Source organism: Charadrius vociferus, unplaced genomic scaffold, assembly GCF_000708025.1.
Source record: "Charadrius vociferus isolate BGI_N301 unplaced genomic scaffold, ASM70802v2 scaffold404, whole genome shotgun sequence".
Lineage (NCBI taxonomy): Eukaryota > Metazoa > Chordata > Aves > Charadriiformes > Charadriidae > Charadrius > Charadrius vociferus.
Window position 1 is genome coordinate 1,519,846 of NW_009648443.1, and position 24,096 is coordinate 1,543,941.

General features: G+C 40.2%; 1 protein-coding gene across 1 annotated transcript in view; it reads right to left on the reverse strand.

Annotated features, from left to right (window-relative positions):
• BAZ2B (bromodomain adjacent to zinc finger domain, 2B) overlaps positions 1-18,089 on the reverse strand; it is an 84,584-nt gene extending 66,495 nt beyond the window's left edge. Inside the window, exon 1 of the mRNA XM_009885467.1 lies at positions 17,936-18,089. Within this exon, the coding sequence (XP_009883769.1) occupies positions 17,936-18,089 (154 nt within the window). The remainder of the gene's footprint in view (positions 1-17,935) is intronic.
• Positions 18,090-24,096: the final 6,007 nt, after the last annotated feature.

Below are 24,096 nucleotides of genomic sequence, written 5' to 3' on the forward strand. Positions count from 1 at the left end.
AAGGGATTGACCAAGGAATACAGATTTTGTATTTTTAAAATAATCTAATACTCTTTTTTGTTTTGTTGCTGTTTCAAACTTTCATCTTAAATGGTTATTGATTTTTGTTTTCCAGGAAAATGAATTTCAAATGAGTTGACATGGTCCCTACAACTTTCAGTTTTCACAGTTCTTTACTACAGCAGCAATTATTTACAATATTTACGCAACCCTTATGTAATCCTCTTCTGCACTTTCTTGAAACCAAAGTGACTGTACATTTTTTAATAAGGCACTGCTAAGCCTAAACAGCCGTGTAAGAGGCAAAGATCCAGCGCGGTGCTCTTGAGGGCTTCTGTGCTTAAACAGGAGCCCAGAAACAGCGTGCAGATTTCCACAGTGGAATTCCTCAAGTGCCAGGGTCCTCTTTTATAAGAGCTGTTGCAGCAGCTACAACAACACTTTTGAAACACATTTGCTAGTCAACAACTGAAAAAAACACGAAGTGTAATTTAAAAAGAACCTCTCAAATGCCTCTGAAGGGAAAGAATCTTTTGAATGAAGATCACACGTTAAAAATCATGTATGTGAGAGAGAAAATGTGTGCGTATGCAAAAAAAGTGCTGTAATATTTTGTCAGGAAAGAAAAATCTCTTCCAAACTTCTCTTAAAACTAACTCTTCCCACCCACCACCAATCAAAACAGAAATTATATTTCATTACAAGAAGCACAAGAATCAGAAACGTGACACATAAATGCCACTGTGACAAGGGCTAGAAACAGAGGCTTGGCCTACATAAAACCTAAATCTAACAAGCAAGTGCGCATAAAATAATTGGTTATCGCTTGGCCAGGTCTCACACTGGCCATTCAACTCTGTGAAGGTGTTTAAAGGGTAGCAATGACAAGGGTTTTGGCAGAGTTGACTCATACAAAGAAGTTGTTAAAACACGGGGCTTTTTTTATGCTTAAAATATCAGACTTGTGAGTACACTTTCCTGTCTTACAGTGAAATCTTCACTGTGCAACACTGAACACCAGAAACACACTGGAAGAAGGCACAGTCTACACAAGTAACAGGACGGACTAGGTGGTAAGTTGGTCTGTCTGACTTCTGGGATTGAATGCTTTTCCTCTCCTGGAAAATTACTTCTTTAGGGCTGAAGTGCAATTATGACCTTTTCTTGAACCCCAAAACATAGATGAAGTAGTGGCATACATCCAGGACAGAAACAGTTTTGCAAAGCATCCCTGTAAACAGCTGAGAAAGAGCAAAACCTGTGGTTTGGCCCACTGGCATGCTTAATTTCTTAAAATAATAATACCAAGTTCTGTACATTACAAGGACGAGAACTAAGTATAGAACTTCAGCTACTGGACACGCATATCACCAGTGTGATTAAAAGAATTAAACCATATAGTTAAGCAGGATTTAGTCTAATGCATTTTAAGATAGTTATTTCATATTGCTATAAAACACATTAAGTAAGAAATATCTACGTAAGTATAAGGATGTTACATACAGTAATTAAGACTTAACGAATATATAAGTGAAGGCTGAAGAATGCTAATAAACAAATTTTAACCTGCCAGTGTCAACAGACACTGAAATTGTAAGAAATACATCACAGTGATTTAAAAGTTTTATAAATGAAAGATTCTAATTGCCAGAGAAATAAAATATGGCTAGAAAAAACTTCACCATTATTCTATAAAACTGCAAAACCTTCACATTATTCTATTATCTTATACTTGGAATTTGAACATAGTGATACAGAGTAGTTTAGCTTGCATTCTGAGAGGTCCCACAAAGTTACAGAATCATTGCCTGGAATGTACTAACCAAGAAACATAAAAACAACGGTCACTGGACTGCACACATGCAAATTGCTATCAAATTAAGGATAAATGTGCCGTTCAAAGGCTTATGCAAGACTACACAACTACATACAGGCAGACTCCCTAAAATCATTATATTATCAAGTTCTATGGAAAATACTGCCCTTCAACAAGACAGCAAAACCAAAATTTTAAATTAGGTTTTTTCCCTACGCTTATTTACCCAGATACATGAATATAAAACCCCCATCTTTACAGACATGAGTGTCTCAATTTTTAGTTGAAACTTTTAACAACATCACAGGAGGTCAGAAAGTTGTTCAAGGTCAGACGTGGAGTTCTTTCATTCCTACTTCAGCAAAAATAAAAGTTTCTCAATGAATAAAGATTCTCTTGTAAAATGGAACAAAGTCAATGGAAGCTACGAACAACTACCACCCCTTAGAGCAAAGCATAAAATGAGTACCCTCTAACTCTACTGCGCTAACATGCATCAGGTGGCTGTTACAACAGAATGAATCTTTTCATATAATTTAAAAAAAAAAAAATCACTGAATGAGAACATTACAAATGAATCAGCATTCACCGCTTTCTGAAGTATTTTACCCCTCCTTACTTTACCTCTACATGCATTTCTTTCAGATGCTGTGGCTTTGTGCGGGTATGTGTGTAGGATCTCATTATCCTCCCAATAACAAAAGTTCTGCTTTTACTCCTCCAGCATTATCACAGAATCACAGAATTTCAGAGTTGGAAGGGACCTCTAGAGCTCACCCAGCCCCACTCCCCTACCAAAGCAGGACTGCCCAGAGCACATCCCTCAGGACTGCATCCAGGCGGGTCTTGAAAACCTCCAGAGAAGGGGACTCCACCCCCTCCCTGGGCAGTCTGTGCCACTGCTCTGTCACCCCAACTGTAAAGAAGTGTTTCCGTGTGTCGGAACGGAACTTCCTCTGTTCCAGCTTGTGCCCACTGCCCCTCGTCCTGTCACTGACGATAACGGAATAATATTGAATAATAACAGAAACAAAATTCTCTCATTTTTATCAAACAAAATTTTAAAAATACTTTGCAATATTTGCTGTAGGTTTTTACCACTACGTAACCCTATGCTTCTGCAGCTCTACTGCTGTTGGAATCCCGCAAGTTCTCCCGGGGGGAGCAGGGGTGGCCGCGCAGGGCCTGGCCAGACAGGAAGAAGGGAGGTCTCTTCGAGACACTCATGTCCTGGCAGGAATATCGTTGCTTCAGACTACAGAAAAAGTGGATAAAAAGCATCCTGACTTATTGCGTACTTTGGAGAAAGTGTTACAGTATTTAATTTCCTTTAGAAAGCTGTGTTCTCAGACATACGATTTGCAGAGTATGCCAGACTGGAAAACACTGAGTAACTGACATCTTATAGTGGAAGTCAGGTGCATCGTTTTGCATTCATTTCTCTTATGCCATCTGTTGATATTTTAAAGGATAGGAGACCACTGACTTTACAAGATGCAACAAAAAAAAACCCTTAATTATGAATAAAATCAAGTCAGAAATGAGATCATGCTAGCCAATCCTACTACAGCCAAATTGTATGTCAGTAATAGTACCATGCTTTTGAATTCCTCTGGCTTTCTGCAATCAAGTATTCATTTTTTTGAGAAAAATCCCCATCTATTTACCCAAGGTGTATTTTACAATACAGCATTTCCCCCTGAGCTACAGCATCCCAGGAGCAGAACGCTCACATTGAGGCAGTACTGCATTCAAACTATGACGTGTCTTTTATTAGGAGCAGTCCAGACACAGCTCCACACTGACGCTTATGGGGTTAAGCCACCCCACTTCCCAAAGTTACACTTGTTTCCCTCTCATAGCACAGCACAGCACAGATGTACACTGGGGGAAAAGGGAGAAAGAAAACGCTCTGCCTGCCTGTGCCGGTTGCACACCAAGCAGCGAGTGGGTAGCCGACCAGCAGGATGGCACTTGGCACCGCGGAGAGGTGATCCCCAGCTGTTCTGAATCCATGTCCCGAGGGAAAACACAACACTTGGCACCGCACTGTCCAGACAGATGCAGTGAAGGCCAACTTCCAGCTTAAAAACATTTTATTAAAAAAGTTTTTAAATTTTAAAACCTATTTCTGAGTTTTACATTTAATATCTTCTTCTAGTGTTAGCACTGTATTTCTACAACACATAAAATATCCAAAATCATGAGCAACTCTAACAAAATGTTTGTAATTAAAAATGGAAAAGGGTATATATTTGCCATGGCAGTTTCTGTTAGCAGTGGAAAAGAGCCTGTTTCTTTAGCATACTGGGATATCCTTGTGTAAGCACAAGTGTTATAATATAATGTATAATAATAATGAGTATACATTACTCGCAAATCTTTTTCCACAGCAGTTAGTTCTAATCTCACACTGTATTTTCAAAGACCACAACATCATTTAAAACTCCTGGAACACTAATTTCCAGTCCCATGATCAGACAACAGGCAGCGCTGCAATGCTGTGTCTGGCTTCTGCCAACAGCCACCTCAAGTGACTTCACCAGCAAAGCTCGGATATGTTACAGCTCTTTGTAGACTCCATTTTGACAAGACTCTTCTCCTTTGCTTGACTGCCTTAAAGCCAAATGTTTGGGGTTGTTTTATTAAAAAAAACCCACAAAAACACACCTGCTTTACAATGGGGTATCTTTCACATAGCTGGACTTCAACAATAGCATATAAAAAGCTCTATTACAAAAGACATTTTTAAACAACTCTCATCATTCCTCTCTTTTTTTTCCTCATTTTTAAATTAACAGGGTTACCTAATCCAAAAAACACGTCTACAGAAAAGGTCTTAAACCTGCAGCTTTAACAAAGAGAAGAAAGTCTGGTGTCTACAAACTTAGCAGTCTGGGATATGCATTTCCCTTAGAAAACATTTAGAAGTACACAAATCTGAAATTCTGTAAACCCCTGGGAATGAGACCATGAGAAACTGTTGGTTTTGGGGTTTTTTTTTTTCAACAGTCTACATTAAGACCTCTCAGTACTGGTTTGGATTTTATTGGTTTGGTTCTTTTCTTTCTTAGTGGATTGTTTGAAGTGGAACAGGTCACCCCGAGACAACGTGCAGTCCCGGTCCTTGGAGGTTTCCAAAACCAGCCCAGGTAAGGGCTGGGGTGCCATGGTCTGACCCCGTAACACGGGCTCTGCTCTCCAGACCAAAGGCCTCCTGAAGGCTTCTCTAACCTGAGTTGTCCTATGATCTTACAAACTTACAAGCACTTCTCAGTGTAAACTCAAGACAATATCCCAATAATATTTTTATTTTGCAGCCATATTTCAAAAATACACAATACTCAATTCCAATCCAACTATTTTAATTACTCATTTTCAAGAATCAAGTTCATTACCTCATTTTCATACTGTTTCATCTTCTTATAAGCTGTAATCTATGATAACTTCTTAAAAGTCAGGAACTGGTTTTCTTTACCTTTTAAATCTATACAAGGCAAACTTTTTCTTTGCACATACAGGTGATGAAAGCCATAAGAATCAATACTACCACGAGCACCTTCACATGTGTCTAAGAACAAATCATTTACAACTAATTCTATTTAGCAGCTTACACCTTGTACGAAACATTACATGCAGTTATGACAAAAATACCTAAAAATATAGCAAACATTTAGTAGTACATAGAAATATTTCTTTTCCTTTAACTAGGTACTTTTGCTTCCAGTTTACATTTTTAATTTACAGAAGTCTTGCCAGTGTTCTGTACCACTCCAGTACTTTCTATTTTACATAGGGTTTTTTATATGTTTGTTACTATTGACAGGCATAGGCATAAAGTAATTTGTCGGCGTCCAGAAAAACATTCTGACCTGACTTTTGACACTAGTAAAGCTGTACCACAATGGGGCATGTCCCACTGTGACTGCATACAGTGGATATATCGCAGTCTCACAACCATCGTGTACCTAACTGTCACCATTTCTAGCCAAATCAGGCCATCGCTGCAATTTGACTCGAGGATAGAACCACCCAATGCAAGGACGAGGTCACACACTATCATCTTTGAAGGGTCACGCAGGTATGGGGAAGTCTCCAACAACTGGAGAAAGGCCAATGCTGCACCCATCTTCAAAAAAGTCAAAGGAACTACAAAATGGCCAGATTTATGCTAGTCGCCTGTAAAACAGTGCAGTGAGCCCTCTCTATGAGCCATGCAGGAACACAATCCTCAGCACGTGCAGAATGCCTTCTGTGATAAAATTACTGGGTTTACAGACAAGGGGAGAACAGTTGATGTCATTAACCTCTAATTAAGCATGGCTTTCGATACCGTTTCCCACAAATACTCCTTAATCCAAGTTAGGACATTATGGTCTGGATGGGGTGACAACTAGATGGGTAAGAAAACAGTGGGATGCTCAGAGGATAATGGTTAACGGGCCCTACTCTACCTGGATGCCCGTGACAAGTGGAGTACAGCAGAGTTTTATCCTGGGATCTGTCCTGCTTAACATCTTTATCAATAACCCGGAGCAGGAAATGGAGTGCTTTCTCATGAAGTTTGTGGAAGACATCAAACTAGGGGGACAAGTCGATCCACCTGAGGAAAGGGCTGGTATCCAGAGGCTGGAGGAATGGACTGGCAGAAACCTTATGAAATTCAACAAGAAGAAAAACCCAAAGTCCTGCACATGGGAAGGAATAGCGCCTTGAAACAATAAAGGCTGGAGACTGCTTGGGGAGCAGCTCTGCAGAAAAGATTCCTGGGGTTTCTGCAGACACCAAGCGGTAGGTTACAGCAGTGTGCCCTGGCAGCAAAGGTCCGCAGTAGGGTGGGCTGTAGGAGTACAGCAGGTGAAGCAGGGGAAATAAATATCCTTCGTAACTCAGTACTCTTCAGACTGCATTTAGAATGCTGTGTACTGTTTTGGGTCCCAAAAACAAGACACCGACCTTGCTTTGATTATGAGGCTGGACTAGATTATCTCCTGAAGTCCATTCCAAGCTTAATTTTTCAACAATCTACGTCTACAGATATGCAGAGACCCAAGGTAGTTCTGAATAAACAAGCAGCAAGTGCCAGAAGCACTCTAGCTATGGAGGTTGAAGCTCCAGAAGGCCAAGTTACTGTACTTCTCAGCAGAATTAATTAACCTATGGGATCACTAGCATAGTGGTATCACTTGTTACAGACTAACCGGCTTGACCTCTTTGATGTGTGCTACTGAACTACAAAGACTTACCCTACACATGCTGGAGGGAATCTCATTCACATGTAAAAAGTCCCTCACTGCAAGGAGTGTCCTACCTGAACAATTTGCCCCTTTGCCCTAGCGCAGAAATAGAAGCATTTGAGTTTTTAGTAAACACATTTCTTGAAAAGGGGCAGTCAATAACCCCCCCTTTACTCTCCAGTCACTGTTTGTTGGAGGAGGGCAGTGGAGACAATTACCTTGCTGCTAGATGACAAATGACAGCAGAGGTGGATACAGTAAGTATGTTCCAAGATTTGCCTTCTACAGGATGGCTATAACGTGTTTGTTGAACGGATCATTTCAGTAGATTTTACACTGTTCTTCAGACTTCCTGCCAGAAGCACTGAAATTTTTACGTGCAGCAATGAAAATTGCAACAGGTCCAGTCACAATCTTAATTAAAACTTTCCAGGGCAGGTACTCATCCAACTCAATACCCTCTAGCGAGCATTTTTTATTGCACATTCTCATGAAGAAACAAACACATTACAGAAAACCTGTTCCACCTTCAAGCACTGTCCCTCAGTCACGCCACTGTGATAAAACTTGCAGATTTCAGAATGTAAGCAATGAGTAGATCACATCTTATCACAAAAAACAGATCAGGGTGATTAGAAGCTCATTAGCTTTTTCTTATTAGAAAGCTGTTATCCCATTGCCAGGCTTTCACCTTAAAAAGGAATGTATCAAAAATGTCATGGCTTCGTCCCTCTGCAAAACTGGAATGACTGAACTAACACAACATGCCAGATACTCTTCACCTCTCTTCAAGAAAATCATCAGAACAAGCAACACACATGGAGTGATTCTATCTGTAGAAATGAACTGAACAAAAGGTGACTCAAGCCAGCAAAAGAAATTCTAGAGGAAAGCCTCACTGAGCAACAGTTAAGCTCTACCGTGCCACGTTTGTATTTCTTGTTGGATGAATGCCCATTGTTTAAAAAAAAAAAATCTTAAAAAAAATCACATGGTAATTAGCTGCACAAAACTGCAAGATGATTGCAAGTCTTCACTTATGAATGCACTCTTAATATCTGTCGTTATTTGTTTAATTTTATGTATGCTGCAGCATTATTCCAATTTCTTTAGTTTGCTTTCACAGTAACCCTGCTCTGACCAAGTTAAATGAAAATGATTCTATGATAAGCTCTAGAAACAACAATGGCTTTAGAACAAAAGTATCTTCCCTTTTTTCTGTTATCATCTGTCCTTTGATAGAAAAGCACCACTCAAACATTCCACAGCTGTACCTTTGCATTAACAGCTTCAGCTCTGGTGAAACCATTCATTGGATAATCTGTCACTCAGAAATAACTACGAAAAGGGAGGTTTGGCAATAGCTTATTTCATCTGAAGTCTAGTATCATCACAGTGTAATTAATACAAGACGTTCTACAGAGGTCTTCTCTTTTCACTGACTCTTGCATGGACCATTTGAAAGGCATCATTTCCCATACAACGTACTCCATGATATCACTGTGAGGGCATATACTGTCATACTTCATGCCAGGTCGCTCCTTACTCTCTGAGTAACCTTACCTGATGTCTAGAAAGTGATTAAAAATAGCTCTAAATGAGAAAAGTAAGCCAAATGCGGTAAGAGGGACAATGCTTACATGAATTCCAAGACTGTATACATCTTCTATGCTCAAATCCATTTTGTAACTTTGAAAATCATGAAGGAAGAAAAGACAGGCTACTAGCAGCGTCTATGTTAAAGAAGAAAGCAGAGTTGGAGAATATTTTTTCCAACAAAGGCGTGTCTGAGATGGAAGGGATGTCTGGTGTTCTGAAAGTGGGAAAACTGAATTAGACAATCTTGATAGTCTTACACACCAATTGGTTTCTTGCAAGCTGTAAGAATACCTGAAATCATTTTTTATTTTTTTTTTAAGGAATTGTTTCTGCTTCTTACAGATACAAGAACTCAGCCAAAATAACAATAAGTACGTCAGGCAATTAATTGCTACAGAGTGCGAACGGGGTATCTTTCTTTTAAAGCCCTTCAAACAATTTGGAACCTCCAGCTACGGAGTGGGCAGCGAGCTACGCTTTTTCTCTACAATCTATCATGTTGTTTCTGACTGAACTCTAATTTTCAGTTCACCCAGTGCACTTCATTTGCTTAATCAACAGATACAACTGCCCCAGTTTCACCTGGTAACCCTGCTTTTAACTTCAGTATGAGTAATGCCATCTGTAAGACTGGGAAGTTGGCTGGTACACGGAGATAAGACATGATGGGTTGGCAGGAAAAACAACTGGGCTAGATGAACTGGATTGTAAAAATTATGGGTAAAATGTAAGCATAGGAGGAGTTGTGCATACCTTAAACAATAAGGACACTGAATCTAATACAGAAAGGAAAAAAGTGTAAAGGAAAATGAAAAGAGGAAGTGACCAGAAAGAAGAAGTAAAAAGAAATTTTATTTGAGCTGCTACACACCTGGAAGGGTGGGGAAGGGCAGCACAGAAGAGAACAGTCACAGCACAGCCAGTCAGCCTGCATGTATTTCTTAGGACAAGGCAAGAATTTATAACAACATGGATGAAAGACAAAAAAAAAAAAAAAGGGACAACCAGTAATTTTGTATGCTGGTAAAGGAAATTTCATTGGAGTTTCAGTGCTAAACTTCAACTTTTGAGACAGCCTGAACAAGAGGATGCAAGAAAAATCAGGGAACTCCAAGACTGTAAAAGCATACATAACCAGAAAAACAGAATCGTTGCTAACATTCTGTGATTCTGTGATGAGAAAAAGCAGGAAAAGACCAATATCAAAGAACAGAAAGTTCATTTGTCCCATGTTTTAATGTAAAGAGCAGCACACCAAAAAATACACCATCAGAAAGACAGAGCGTTCCCTGCTTCCCAAGAGACTCCATTTACCATCTGCAAACTGAACGCACTTTCAAGGGACTTTGTACACAGAAATCATTCCTTGACCTTGTTTGTTAACTCTATTCCTCGTTCTAAATTGTTTTAATGCTATTACTGTGTTAGCGTACATACAGATAATTTTGGAGCGGTCTCCTGACTGCAGTATATCATCACGTCAGATGTTATGAACACAGTGGCATTCACTAGAATTTTTCACTTATCATAAACTACAAGGCAACATAGAATCATAGAACAGTTAGAGTTGGAAGGGACCTTAAAGATCATCGAGTTCCAACCACCCCCCCTGCCCTGGGCAGGGACACCTCCCCCCAGCCCAGGTTGCTCCAAGCCCCGTCCAACCTGGCCTTGAACACCTTTTAAAACTGTTCCCCCTCGTCCTATCACTCCATGCCCCAGTAAAAAGTCCCTCCCCAGCTCTCCCGTAGCCCCTTTAGGGACTGGAAGGCCGCAGTAAGATCTCCCTGGAGCCTCCTCTTCTCCAGGCTGAACAGCCCCAACTCTCTCCGCCTGTCCTCCCAGCAGAGGGGCTCCAGCCCTCACAGCACCCTCGTGGCTCCCCTCTGGACGCGCTCCAGCACATCCATGTCCTTCTTATGTTGGGGACTCCAGAGCTGGATGCAGTACTCCACATGGGGTCTCATCAGAGCAGAGTAGAGGGGAGCAATCCTCTCCCTTGACCTGCTGGCCACACTTCTGATGCAGCCCAGGATACGGTTGGCTTTCTGGGCTGTGATCACACATTGCTGGCTCATGTTGAGCTTCCAATCAAAAACCACCCCCAGGTCCTTCTCCTCAGGGCTGCTCTCCAGCCATTCTCCACCCAGCCTGTATCTGCGCATGGGATTGCCCCAGCCCACGTGCAGGACCCTTGCACTTGGCCTTGCTGAACTTCATGAGGTTGGCACTGGCCCACCTCTCCAGCCTGTCCAGGTTCCTCTGGATGGCATCCCTCCCCTCCAGCATGTCTACCTCACCACACAGCTTGGTATCATCGGCAAACTTGCTGAGGGTGCACTCAATCCCACTGTCCATGTCACCAACAAAGATACTGAACAGCACCCACCCCAGTACTGACCCCTGAGGAACACCACTCGTCACTGCTTGCCACTGGGACATCAAGCTGTTGACTGCAACTCTTTGCATGCGGACAACCAGCCAGTTCCTTATCCACCAAACAGTCCATTCTTCAAATCCATGTTTATCCAATTTAGAGACCGGGATGTTGTGCAGGACAGTGTCAAATGCTTTGCACAAGTCCAGGTAGATGATGTCAGTAGCTCTTCCCTTATCCACCAATGCTGTAACCCTGTCATAGAAGGCCACCAAATCTGTCAGACACGATTTGCCTTTAGTGAAGCTATGTTGGCTGTCATCAATCACCTCCTTGTTTTCCACATGCCTTAGCATCGCTTCCAGGAGGATCTGCTCCATGGTCTTGCCGAGCACAGAGGTGCGACTGACTGGCCTGTAGTTCCCCAGGTCTTCCTCTTTTCCCTTTTTAAAAACAGGGGTTATGTTCCCCCTTTTCCAGTCAGTGGGAACTTCCCCAGACTGCCACAACTTCTCAAATATGATGGCTAGTGGCTTGGTATCTTTATCCGCCAGTTCCCTCAGGACCCGCAGATGTATCTCATCAGGTCCCATGGATTTGTGCACCTTCAGGTTCCGCAGGTGGTCTCAAACCTGGTCTTCTTTTACAGTGGACGGCTCCTCATTCTCCCAGTCCCTGTTTTTGCCTTCTGTAACTTGGGCAGTGTGGCTAGAGCGCTTACTGGTGAAGATCAAGGCAAGAAAGTTGTTGAGTACCTCAGCCTTGTCCAGGTCCTGGGTGACCAGGCCTCCCGTTTCCTTCTGGAGAGAGCCCACATTTTCCCTAGTCTTCCTTTTATCACTGACGTACCTATAGAAGCTTTTCTTGTTGCCCTTGATGTCCCTGGCCAGATATAACTCTACCTGGGATTTCGCTTTCCTAACTTGAGCCCTGGCTGCTTGGACAATTTCTCTGTATACCTCCCAGAGAAATGGGAGGAATGCAATACATATAATGGCAATACCACATGCGCAGTGCAGGGAAATTCCTCTTACTGATTTCAAATTTCTGGTCCAGTTGTTTTTTTTTCCCCTCCTCCAGAACAAGAATGGATTTGCACTTAATTTCACTGATGCTAACTACTGCAGGTGATGTGTATAGTATTTCTTTACACTTTAAGCCTGAGTTTAAAAACACTGCATTTCAGTTCTGCGTTTGCTGAACTTAGTTCGAATGTCTTTAACTTCAGTTAGTGTACCTTCTTCCACAACTGATGTCCATACTCAACTAGTCATACTCAATGTTAGTTACCATTCGCCACACGGTTCAATTAGAAAACATCACAATACTCTTTCTGTGGGTTTTTTTTTCTTTCAAAAAAAATGAGTAACAACACTTGCTTCTCTCACAGACAACATTTGTGATTCTTAGTGATGCTGATGAGCAAGAATGCATTGCAATGTTTCATAATACTTTGACAGGTTTAGTTAAAACATCCTTTGAGTTTGTTATCAACTTACTTCATCACACAAAGAGTAGGTGCCTTTACACTATATTACACGTTATTATGGCCTTTTAAAAAAATACATCGTGTGCTACCTAAGCCATTATCCAATGTGTCCAGAAAAGAGAATCCATCAATTTTAAACATGCATTTAGAAACATGGCAGAAATAAAACAAAGGCAAAAGTCTTGTAACAGTAAACTGAATTGTAACGACATTTTTTGTATTTCTTATTTGATGAAAACGTTATATGTCTAGCAATTCTACTTTTCCTTAATTTTCCTATTTTAGTGTTTGCTCTTCAAGTTACTAACTTACTGGAGACACACTCTGCATAGCAAAATTTCATATTAAACTGCACTCTGTAACATTCCTGACTTACTTCAAATAGGTTAAATATTTTTGAGCACAGCTTTTGAAATTCTACTAACCACTACACAGATAAATGATTGAAAGCATTACTCCAAAGGGCAAAATACATTTCAACAATGCTGGTCTCTTAGTAACATGGAATGACAACTGTGAATGCCTTTGTTAATATTAATGAACTTCACTGTGCAAAATAAGGTTTTCAAAAGAGCTAAAAAGGAATAAATACTTAAATAATGCCTTAAAATACAAACCATCAATGCAGCAATCAGCAGAAATACAAAAATAATGTGGTATTTCCAACAAAGCTAAGGGCATTCCAACTTACACAGCAAATCTAGAGAACTGCTTAGGGTGACAGAAATTACTCTGTCTTTTCCTCTTTTCTGTGTTGTTCTTTAATCATTACAGTGCTAGCAAAGTTTGCCTTCCACACGCCTCCCAACACCAGTAAGTCTTCGAAACTCCCTGTATGCATGATTCCAAACCACTTGTACGTGTGATTTCATACTACTGGTGAATGTCCCTTAGTGTAAAAGGTTGGAAAGCATGGAAAAGGCTTGAAATTGTTTATATATACATAAATAACAACAACCCACTCCTTACTGTTGGTCTAAAACACAAAACCCCTCATCTGAATAGAGAAACGTCAAAAATATCTGTTAATTTAAATGAAGAGCAAAGCACTGGCTATCTCGTTAAAGCACTTCAAAAAAAACCCCCGAATTAGCACTTTAATACTCTCTGAATATGATCTCACAGAGGCATTTACACAGGTAAGAAACATGAATGGAATTGCAAGGACTCCATCTTTAACTTCCCTTCATAAATCAAAGGTTAAAAGAAGCTAGTCTTGGACTAATTTTCTAAAAAAAAGTAAATTTTCAAAAGACATTGACAAAACTGCACTCTACTGAGAAAGCTGATACATAACTTAGGCACAAACACTGCAGACGATTAACTGTGAGCAGTAAGAATACAAGGAACATAGACAGAGCGCTGACCTACTAAGCCATATTTTAAAAAGTATCAATCACACAGCAACTCTAAATGAGACTTGCTTTAATATAAGAAGTACTAGGTGCTTGATAGGGTTTTAAATGAAATTAGTTAGGTGCTCGAATACAATGGCTTCCTTTAATCTCTAACATCCAAAAAAGCCACGTACAGAAATTGTTTTTCTTTCAATGTTCCTTCTATCAAGTCCGTTCCTTAAAAATAAAGGTAAAATTCCGTGTCCAAACAATACTCAAAATTGTTCACTCATCTGCATAGTCCTTATAGCAAATATTAGATGAGACAAAATTCTAGAACATGGAAGTACTCGAGTTATACATAATATTAAAGTACTTTAACGCCCATTTTTCCCTCCATATTTTTGCTTTTATGTTCTTCAATAACCTTGAAAAATACATTTTGGGTTTTTTTCCTTACATCTGGCATATTATTCTCAGTCTTGTTCCTAAAAAACAGAGTTTAGCCAGTGCCTGGACCCCACTGCACTGTGCAGTCCGAACACTGAGACAGGTTCTGGCCTATAAAGGTTATAATGTGAAACAGGAAGTCTAAACTAGGCTGGTGTCATGTTTAAAGAATTATTGATACTAATGAAATTAGAGACTGCTTCTTAATGATACGTATATAAGACCCTAAAATTAAGATGTGCTCACCATCTTAACATTGATTTCCAAAAACTGAGAACTGGTGATGTCAACTGTGTACCGCTATGGGTTCTCTGTTCGTATCAGAACCGGCGTTTGTACTCTACTGCTGTTCACATCCTCGTACTTAACCTATGCATCTGCATCACTTAACTATTACCATCACGTTCTCCCTCAACACTTGAAATTGTTCCACATTCCACAAACTGTAAATCACCACTGTTTTTAAATATCCATTTCCATGTCACTATTGTCACTTAGCATTCAGAATCCTTAAAACCTCTAGAAGTCAATAAATACCTACAAGCTTCAGATGAAAATTTTGACAAAACCAAAGACTATAAAAAACACTTACCACAAAAGAAATTTGTTTATACAGTTTTACATTTTAGGTACTAAATCTGATCTTTCTCAACATTTACTGCAGGAGCCACAATGTCATTTTTATATAAAGACTGAGACAAAAAAAAAAAAAAGTGTTAAAAACAAAATCTTTGTTACTACAAATTACAGACTTTTCCAATTAAAACAATCCTGTGACTTTGTGCATTTATGTCCACAATCTTAAAATTCTTCTGGGTCTCATTTAAGAAGAAATACTGGACTCCAAAAAGACTGAAGATTTTTGCTTTGATAGAAGCAGCTTCTGATTTGGAAAAAAAGATAGTATAGTTTAGTTTAGTTTTTAATTTTCATTTTACAAGAAGTTAATAAACTTCCTTTTTTTGAAACAAAAAGAACCCAGCAGGTCTGATAATATCAAAACAGTAAGACTTGACTGTTCAGCTTTGAACAGTTTCACACGCTGGTATTACTACCCCTCATAAAGACAAAACACTCAACTATGATATCATTTACTCATGTGAGAAAAGGCCATTGATTTATATTCTTCCAAAGTTGCTAACGTTCTCATGAGGATGAATTTAAACCTTTTTCCGGAGTCTTTTTTTTTTTTTTTCCAATGCGCCTTCAAATTTTCAGCAATGGGTGAATAAGAAGGAAGCAAGTAAAGTATCTGTTTACTTGACTGGAATGCTTCAATTATTCAGGAGCTAGTGCTTTATTAACCAATTAAACTAACAGTATGTGATGTATTCCATAATGGATACACACAGGTGCTTTGTCTACTTGACCTGGGAATAAGCCAAAATCATCTATTCGTAGCGTAATCTCCCTGGCAAAGCATGAAGACTCCCAGTCCTAACCCACCATGCATCGGGGGGACCAGACAGGGTAGGCAATCAAGTTTATTGTGGAGACTACTTAACATACTATGGATTGCTGCAAGGAAGAAAAGTGGATGAATTGGAATAAAAAGAACCTCTCTAATCTAATAGATAGATTAAGATGCCTTTACCTTCTCTTTGTAAGAATAACTGTTCATTCTTAAACAATTATTTTATTATTTCTTTGCTACTGAAGAGAAATGCATTTTTAAATGTGAAGATAATTTAATTATCAGATTGAGATTGACAGACATCGTCATCTTTTTTTTTTTTTTTTAAATATCACAGAAGTGAGTAACATCTCAGTTTAAGAACAGGCTAGGATACTGGTCTATCCTGACTACAGAATATCTTGTATCTTCAAGTAAGTTTTGACTCTATGAAATATCCATTCCAACCATAGGTCATTCATGGGAAAACAGTCTTTGTCTGGTTGACAGCACAAACACTTCTGTGAAGTTTCTCTAGGACAGCGTATACCTTTTCAGAGTGGATGCAACAGTAACCAGAGTGTACTCTGTCAGGTAGAGAAATGGATATACTTACAAATAAAACTGATGGGACAGTACTAATAGTAAACTACACTCCAGCTTGTTTTTAGGAATACAAAGTGCCCTTGGGAAAATATCTACGTTCTTACAGATCAAATGCAGCCAGGCAAAGGATCTGACCATTAAAATAACTAAAAGGAAACAACCCATGAATACTGGGAATTACTACTATCAGTCTTTATTACTGTTACCTATTGGACAGAAATGAAACTTTTTTTTTTTAAATAAAAGTTGAGAATAAAATTTTAAACCTACTTAAGAAAAGGACTACCTGGATCTTCTAATGAAGAAAGAAACTGACAGTTTAGTATCTTTATGACATTCACCTGCTTTACTCTTACTGTATTTTGACAGACCAAATATATATCTTATATAAACACACAATGTTACAGGAGACACAAAATTGCCTACTGTAATATCTACAAAGCAAAGGCAGCAAGGAGAGAGATGAGTGTCACACAAATCCTCCATTTGGGACTGTACATTTATAGCTACATGTAAATGAACTCCTACTACATTCTGGGAACCACCACAGAGAACCATTTCAAATGGCATGGGCTAATGAACACAGACACAAAAGCCATTTGAAGTTGAATTTGTAGTGGGGTACCGAAAAATCAAACACATTGATATTTGTTGTGGATCAGTTTTAGTTAAGAACTTTTCTGACTGATTGTTGAGTAATTAAAACAAATATTTGAGACGTAATTCTAGGTACACAGACATTCTGGTTTCTATTTTTCTTCCCGAGGAAGCTGCAAATGAACAAATGCAGGCTCTAGCAGGGCACTCAGAATCTACTGTTTCTATACTATCAGGGCAGAAGAGTTTTTCAGTTTGGAGAATACATGCTTGCTCACCTTACTGCCAGAGCCAAGCCTGTTCTGAACGTAGTAGATTACCATGAATTTAAGCTGGCAAACTTCCTATTTACTGTGTAAGAATCAGTAGTACTCAGCTAACAAAAAGAACGTACATGTTCCGTTCTCCAAAGAGAAGAAAGAAACAGCAGGTAAGAGTTATTTACCATTTCTTGTTCTGTGGATAAGATACGCATCACTCAGTGGAAATACAAGTTTCGATTCACAAAAATAAGATTCTTGCATGGAGAAATCTTCCCATATAAGTTTCTGATTCAAGCCAAGATGTTTCACTCTAGTCGAGAATATCCACGACTATGACATTTTGAAATTCACCTTTTCAATCTCAAGTTCCACCAGAAGAAACAATTCCTCCAGATACAAAAACACAGTAGGGGTTGGGCTTGAATGCTGAGAACATGATGTACATTCAAGTTGATTATCAGATCTTAATCTGAAAGTGGCACAGTTTGCTAGATAAATCCTTAATTTGATCCTTGCTTCCAACGCAGCTTTGCAAACTCAAAATTTCTTTCACATTTGAAATAGACCATTTTAAATTAATTTCATTCCTTCAATAAACACGTACTATGTAAAATGCATTCACATGATATGAATGTTGCTTAGCAAAAAAACCAAACCAAAACATTTTTCCTTGATGCATCTGCACAACCTCATATTTGACTTGTAATAATAATTGCAAGTGTTGACAAACACTAGCAATCACACAGCAATACATAATTGAGTCATTTTTACCGCATGTGTTGATTGCTGAACTCAGTGTCGCAGCTCCACTGGAAAGGCCACCTTTCGATACCGCCGAAGCTACAGACGGTGTAGAAGACGCTGGAGTTGAAGCAGCTGCAGTAGAGGAGACCGACGATGACGTTAACCGCTCTCCAGACTCCATATCTGTAAGAGATAAGATAAAAGTCTGTCTTCTATGTCAAGAAATGAAATCACAAGGGGACTACAGAGTATCTGTGCTGCCTGTGCCTCAGGATCTCCACTCGATTCTTGAGTGGTTCCTATGAGACCTTCACATGGGAGGCACGTCGCCTGATAGCGCTCAGTCGCCAGGGGAATCCAGCAAGCCTGCAGCAGTACGGGAGTTAGGCAGTGCTGTTGACAGCTACCTCACGTTTCAACTTGAATGCCAACAAGGTGGCCTGGGCCCACCACCCACGGCCTCTGCTCAGGAGCTCCATTTTGGCTCAGGTGGGTACCTTCAGCCCTTGCTGGAGCAGGTCACAGCTCTGGAGCCTTGTCTGTGCCCACACCTCCTGGCTAGATCCCACGTCCCGGGTCAGAGCGTCCCTCCAGCCCCACACCAGCTCCCCCTTCTGCTACTGCTGATCAGACACCAGAGGGGCCCCGGGCCTGACAGACCCCTTCGCTGTGCCTGGGCCCTGTGACCAGCGCAGTGCTCAGATCCAGTGGGACGGTGCCGGGATCGGGAAAAGCACGGCCTGTGTCACCCACGATGGCCAGCTCGTCCCTCCTGCCAGAGCACCCTGCTCCTGCTGCTCCATGGCAGGCCCCAGCCTTAAAAAACTGCAACGCACGCCAAAAAGTCTGCATCTCGTCTCTTAATTTAGAGAAAGACCCAGCAATTTTGGTGAGATAGTACAAATATAAGAACTCCTATAAGTTGCTAGCTTTTTTTTTTTTTTTTCCTGGTGAGCTTTTCATATAAAATAAGGCATTTTTATTTGTACCATGAATTGCCTAAATCAAAAGTTACCAGACTTATTTCACTGAACAAGCACGTGTATTTGAAGAAAAACACAAAGCAAAATTATTGTTAAAAATACTACTTGTTGAGAGGTAGTTTCTCAAACACTTAAAATCCGCAGGCAAGCAGCCGATGTCTCAGCCCAGCGGCGGCAGATTAAAGGCTGTCTGACCCAGTCTGACAAGCGCAGCGGGTGGTGAGTCAGGGTCAGCCTACAAACAAGGTGGGGAAGAAATCTTCAGAGTCCCTTTATTGTTACCAAAGCAAGGAGACTAAGCACAGGTAACTCCTGAGAGGACAACTCTGGAGAAACCGGTTCCTGTCCCAGAGCCTCCTTCAGCTCCAGCGGAAGGCCCTTGCTCAGACTGGTCCCCAGGAAGCGGACAAGGCCGAGCACTGAGCACAAGACAAGCAATTGCCGTAAAGCCTCACTCCCAGTCTTGTAAAACAGAACACCGAGTACTCAAGAGACACACACTTTTCCAAATTCTGTGTTAATCAGTTTAGAAAACTGATGTGTTAACAGTACTTCTGATCCAACATTATGTTAACCAGTGACTTCCCAAACACTCACATGGAAAGCCACCATAAAAACTGTTACCTACTTCTCCAGAAAGACGCAGTATCCTTCGCTCCGCTCAGTCAGTAAAAATAAATCTTAACAAGCCAAAGGAAATACAAAAGCAAAAGCCACGGAGAAACACACAAAATATCTGGAAGATATCTCATATCCTATGAGGAGAGGCTGAGAGAGTTGGGGCCGTTCAGCCTGGAGAAGAGAAGGCTCCAGGGAGATCTTACTGCGGCCTTCCAGTACCTAAAGGGGCTACGGGAGAGCTGGGGAAGGACTTTTTACTAGGGCATGGAGTGATAGGACAAGGGGGAATGGCTTCAAACTGGAAGAGGGCAGGTTTAGATTAAACATTAGGAAGAAATTTTTCACTTTGAGGGTGGTGAGCCCCCGCAGCAGGTTGCTCCGAGAAGCTGTGGCTGCCCCATCCCTGGAGGTGTTCAAGGCCAGGTTGGACGGGGCTTGGAGCAACCTGGGCTGGTGGGGGGTGTCCCTGCCCAGGGCAGGGAGGTGGAACTGGATGATCTTTAAGGTCCCTTCCAACCTAAACCATTCTATCATTCTATGATTCTAAGATGCACCGTGCTCATTTTAACATTAATTGCTTATCACTAATAGTTTTTATACATGGTGATTTCTAAGTACCAGATAACGTCTCCAGACTTTGCTAGCGAGTAAAACACAACATACTACTTTCCCAAAGTGAAAATCCTGCTAACATGGGACCTATAGCATATCATATAGAGGGCTATGAACTTTTCTTTCAGAACAATAGTAGAAATCATGAAAACTATTTCCTTCAGAGAATTTATCAAGGCAAAATATTATTAAACATTTTAAACTTTTAGTTCAGGACTCCTAAAGACATACTTTTCTCCAATTAACATTTCCTATCCACAGTTAAAGAATACCTCATCGATTTTTCGTCATCTGTGAATACAATTCAGCTAAACTGCGATTCAGTGAGAGCAGGCCACTGAAAAATACTGCATATACTGTAGACTTTAAATGTTGTATTATGTCCATTACATTTTATAATTATTCCAAAGGATAATTTGTAGAAATCTCTTTCATAAGGGATTAAGATTTAAGTCTCTATCTACAGATTTATGTCCGTAGCATTTGCAAACACATGCATTACTTCACACCACAGAAAATTTACTATCTTTAGTATATATAGAGAGATCAATAGACACAAATGAATACAAAGTACATTTTTTAGACACGATGAATGACTGAACTTAGGTGAGGCCAACAGGCACTCCTTGTACAAAAACCTACGGTTTTGTTGTATTTCGGTATTCATTGTTATACGTATGGCTACTGTGAATTTACTGTATGTACGGATAGCATAAGGGAAATTAGAAACTCATCATAATGGTATTATTACAGTAATCACATGTAAAAGGGACAGTATTTCTAAGCTTTAATGCACTGCACTCAAAACTCAGGAACGAAAATTTTCCTAACAAAACCATCCAGAACTCTCCAATTTCTTAAAAAATTGCTGTCATGTTGTGTGTAATAATACAGCATTAAAATAAGTCTTTGCCATCTAAAGTATTTTATAAATAAGCACGGTTAAGGACTACCTATAAGCAATCTGCATTTGTGTCATAAATGGGAAGATATCCTTGGTAAATCAATACTTTTTTTAATACAGAAATGTAAATTTAGCTATACTTGAAAGCTTTTAATCAATGTAAGCCATCTGAATTGGTAATACAGCATCAAATAAGAACAGGGAGAATAGTAATAAACTGCCCTTTTAAGGCTCCCCTCCTCCCCCCACCCCTTTTTGTCTCAGGTTGCGGGGGGTGTTGGATTTTCAACTGTTCATTCAATTGCTTGTTTAAAGTCATTAATAGAAAACTGGGATATGGGTATTTCTGAATTATTTGGAACTCAAGAAATTATATTCTTTTCCTAGAAACAGACATACTTTTGCTTTCAAACTAAGTCAACCTTTAATTATGTTTAGTTAATTACTCTAACCACAGCAGATGGCTGACTCCAAAAGAGATAATCCCCGAAACAGTCATTAGTCAGGATCAGCAATAATTACACTGTAGGTCTAATGCGTTCTGTGACTAAAAAAGTCCATACCAGTTACAGCAGATCCATATTCTTTTTAACCTCAAGTATAAATTAGACATTTGTTCCATTTTACTGTATTTTGCCAGTAAATACCTATGATGAATTTTCATGACTGCTTTTTAAACTCTCATATTTGTAAAAGAGAAATTGAGTAAGTAAAACTAGGAAAAAAACCTGGCTCTTTATTTTCCAGGTGTAGTGATTTGTGTCACTTCCTCTCAATGCTTTGCCCAAAACTCCAGTTATTTTCCTAGGATTTTCCATAGTGAATAATAACCGTGAATGCAACTGAACCCAATGAAAACAGAAAGCAATCTCTCATTAAAAAGGAACAGAGAAGCACATGCAGCTTAACAAGGAAAATGCTCTTTTTTGGGAAAAAAAAAAAAAAAAGGGGGGGGGGGGATACTAATTTTTAACAAAAATAAAAAAAACTAAAAATAGGTAAAGGTTTACTAAAGGAAACAACAATCATTTTCACATTTAACAAGGTGAAACTTCTTTAAACTAAATTACCTAACAATTCGATGCTCAAAACCTTTGATGAAATGTATACTAATGTAGAAAAAAAAAATATTCTTACCGTTAAGCGGGTATTAACAAATAACTCCCTTCACGGGATATTATCATGGATATAATAGTATCCTGTCAATGTTAGCTGGGATGCATGAATACCATGAAGTTGGTCTTGAAAAAAAAAATCTAAACATGAGACTTAGTCACCTTCAACTTTCCAGTTTAACCTCTACACTCCCATGTATTGCTTCATTATTTCAATTACTACCTCTAACACAGTGAAAAAGAAGGTGGTAGTGGGGGGGTAAAAATATACTTCAGTCTTCTTCAAGGACCAAGTCAACTTCGTAAAAACTATGTGACAGCCAACTGAAGAGCCCCACCACATTTGGTGCTCGCGTGCCTTACAGCAAGGTATTTAACCATATCATATTGCAATATTGCTGGTCCGTGACTATTTCTTGCTGCAACGTCGAAGATCATACAGCTGCTGAAGGGAAGCACATCAGAGTCTCTCAGAACAGACAGTCCCGCACAGCAGAGTTCACCACAAATCTGAAATGCAGTTTAATTTCATGAAGTATAATTTCACATCCAACTCTTCTCCTTCGACGAGGGGCAGAGCCCAAAGCAGTCGGGGCGGAGAAGGCAGGGGCAGAGCAGGGCTGCTGAACACGGGTGGCGCAGCAGGCCCGGTGCCACCCACAGGTTCCGCACCGCGAGGTCACAAAGGCTGCAGAGCCAAGGAGGAGCGTGCGCAAAAGCAGCAGTGTGCCAAAATATGCACAGAATGAACAAGCACCCTGACCAAAACCTCAAAGAGAAGGCAGCACAGCAGCCACGGGAAGGGGTGCAGTGCGTGACAGATAAGCTACAGGCACAGGAGGTGTCCACGGGGAGGTGATGCTCCCCTCTCCACTGACCAGGTCTGCCCATAGACCTTCCAACACGCAGTCTACTACAGATGTTTTAGACATCTCAGATTTTTAAACTCAATTAGAAGTGTCAATATAATTAACAAGATTCACTTTACATGTCTCAAATGCTGTACAACCCTTAAAGGGCAGGTTAAGCACTGAATAGTTAAGTTTTGCAGAACTTCACTGTAATTATGTCACTTTCAATAATTTAAGTACTTTACATAAAACTTGCTAGGGAAAAATGCCACCACAATAAAACTCTTTTTAGTAAACCAACCACAAGATTGGCTTGTGTTTTATAGTTATTGTACCAACTACAAAGACACTTCTATCCACGAATAACCTCAGTACGTTACTGTCCGTTCTGCCGTGTGAGGCACTCAGTCCGTGCCTGCATTATGCTCTAAACCCCTCACAGCCCTCCCCTTTCTAACTAACCTGATCTCCTTCTGTGACAAGGTGACCCACTTAGTGGATGAGGGAAGGGCTGTAGATGTTGCCTACCTGGACTTTAGTAAAGCCTTTGACACCGTTTCCCACAGCATTCTCCTGAGGAAACTGGCTGCTCGCGGCTTGGATGGGTGTACTCTTGGCTGGGCAAAAAACTGGCTGGTTGGCCGTGCCACAAGTGGTGTTCCCCAGGGCTCAGTACTGGGGCCGGTTCTCTTTAATATCTTTATCAATGGCCTGGACGAGGGGATCGAGTGCTCCCTCAGTCAGTTTGCAGAACAAGATAAACTCCCCATTAAATGCTGCATGCAAATTCAGTTGCAACTCAAAATTTTCTCCTGTTTTACAACTGTGGTATTTTTAGTTAGAAATAAACCTCACTTTAAATAATTCTGCACTTATACATTTCATGATCTTCATGATTATGGTTAAGAAATAATACTTATGAGTGACCGAGGGCATTATTACTCAGCTGCTCTACATTCCATGGAGGGAGGAGGGGCACACAGGTCAGGTTAAACCGCAATCCTCCATATCACAGAATCACAGAATTTTTAGAGTTGGAAGGGACCTCTAGAGACCACCCAGCCCCACTCCCCTGCTAAAGCAGGACTGCCCAGAGCACATC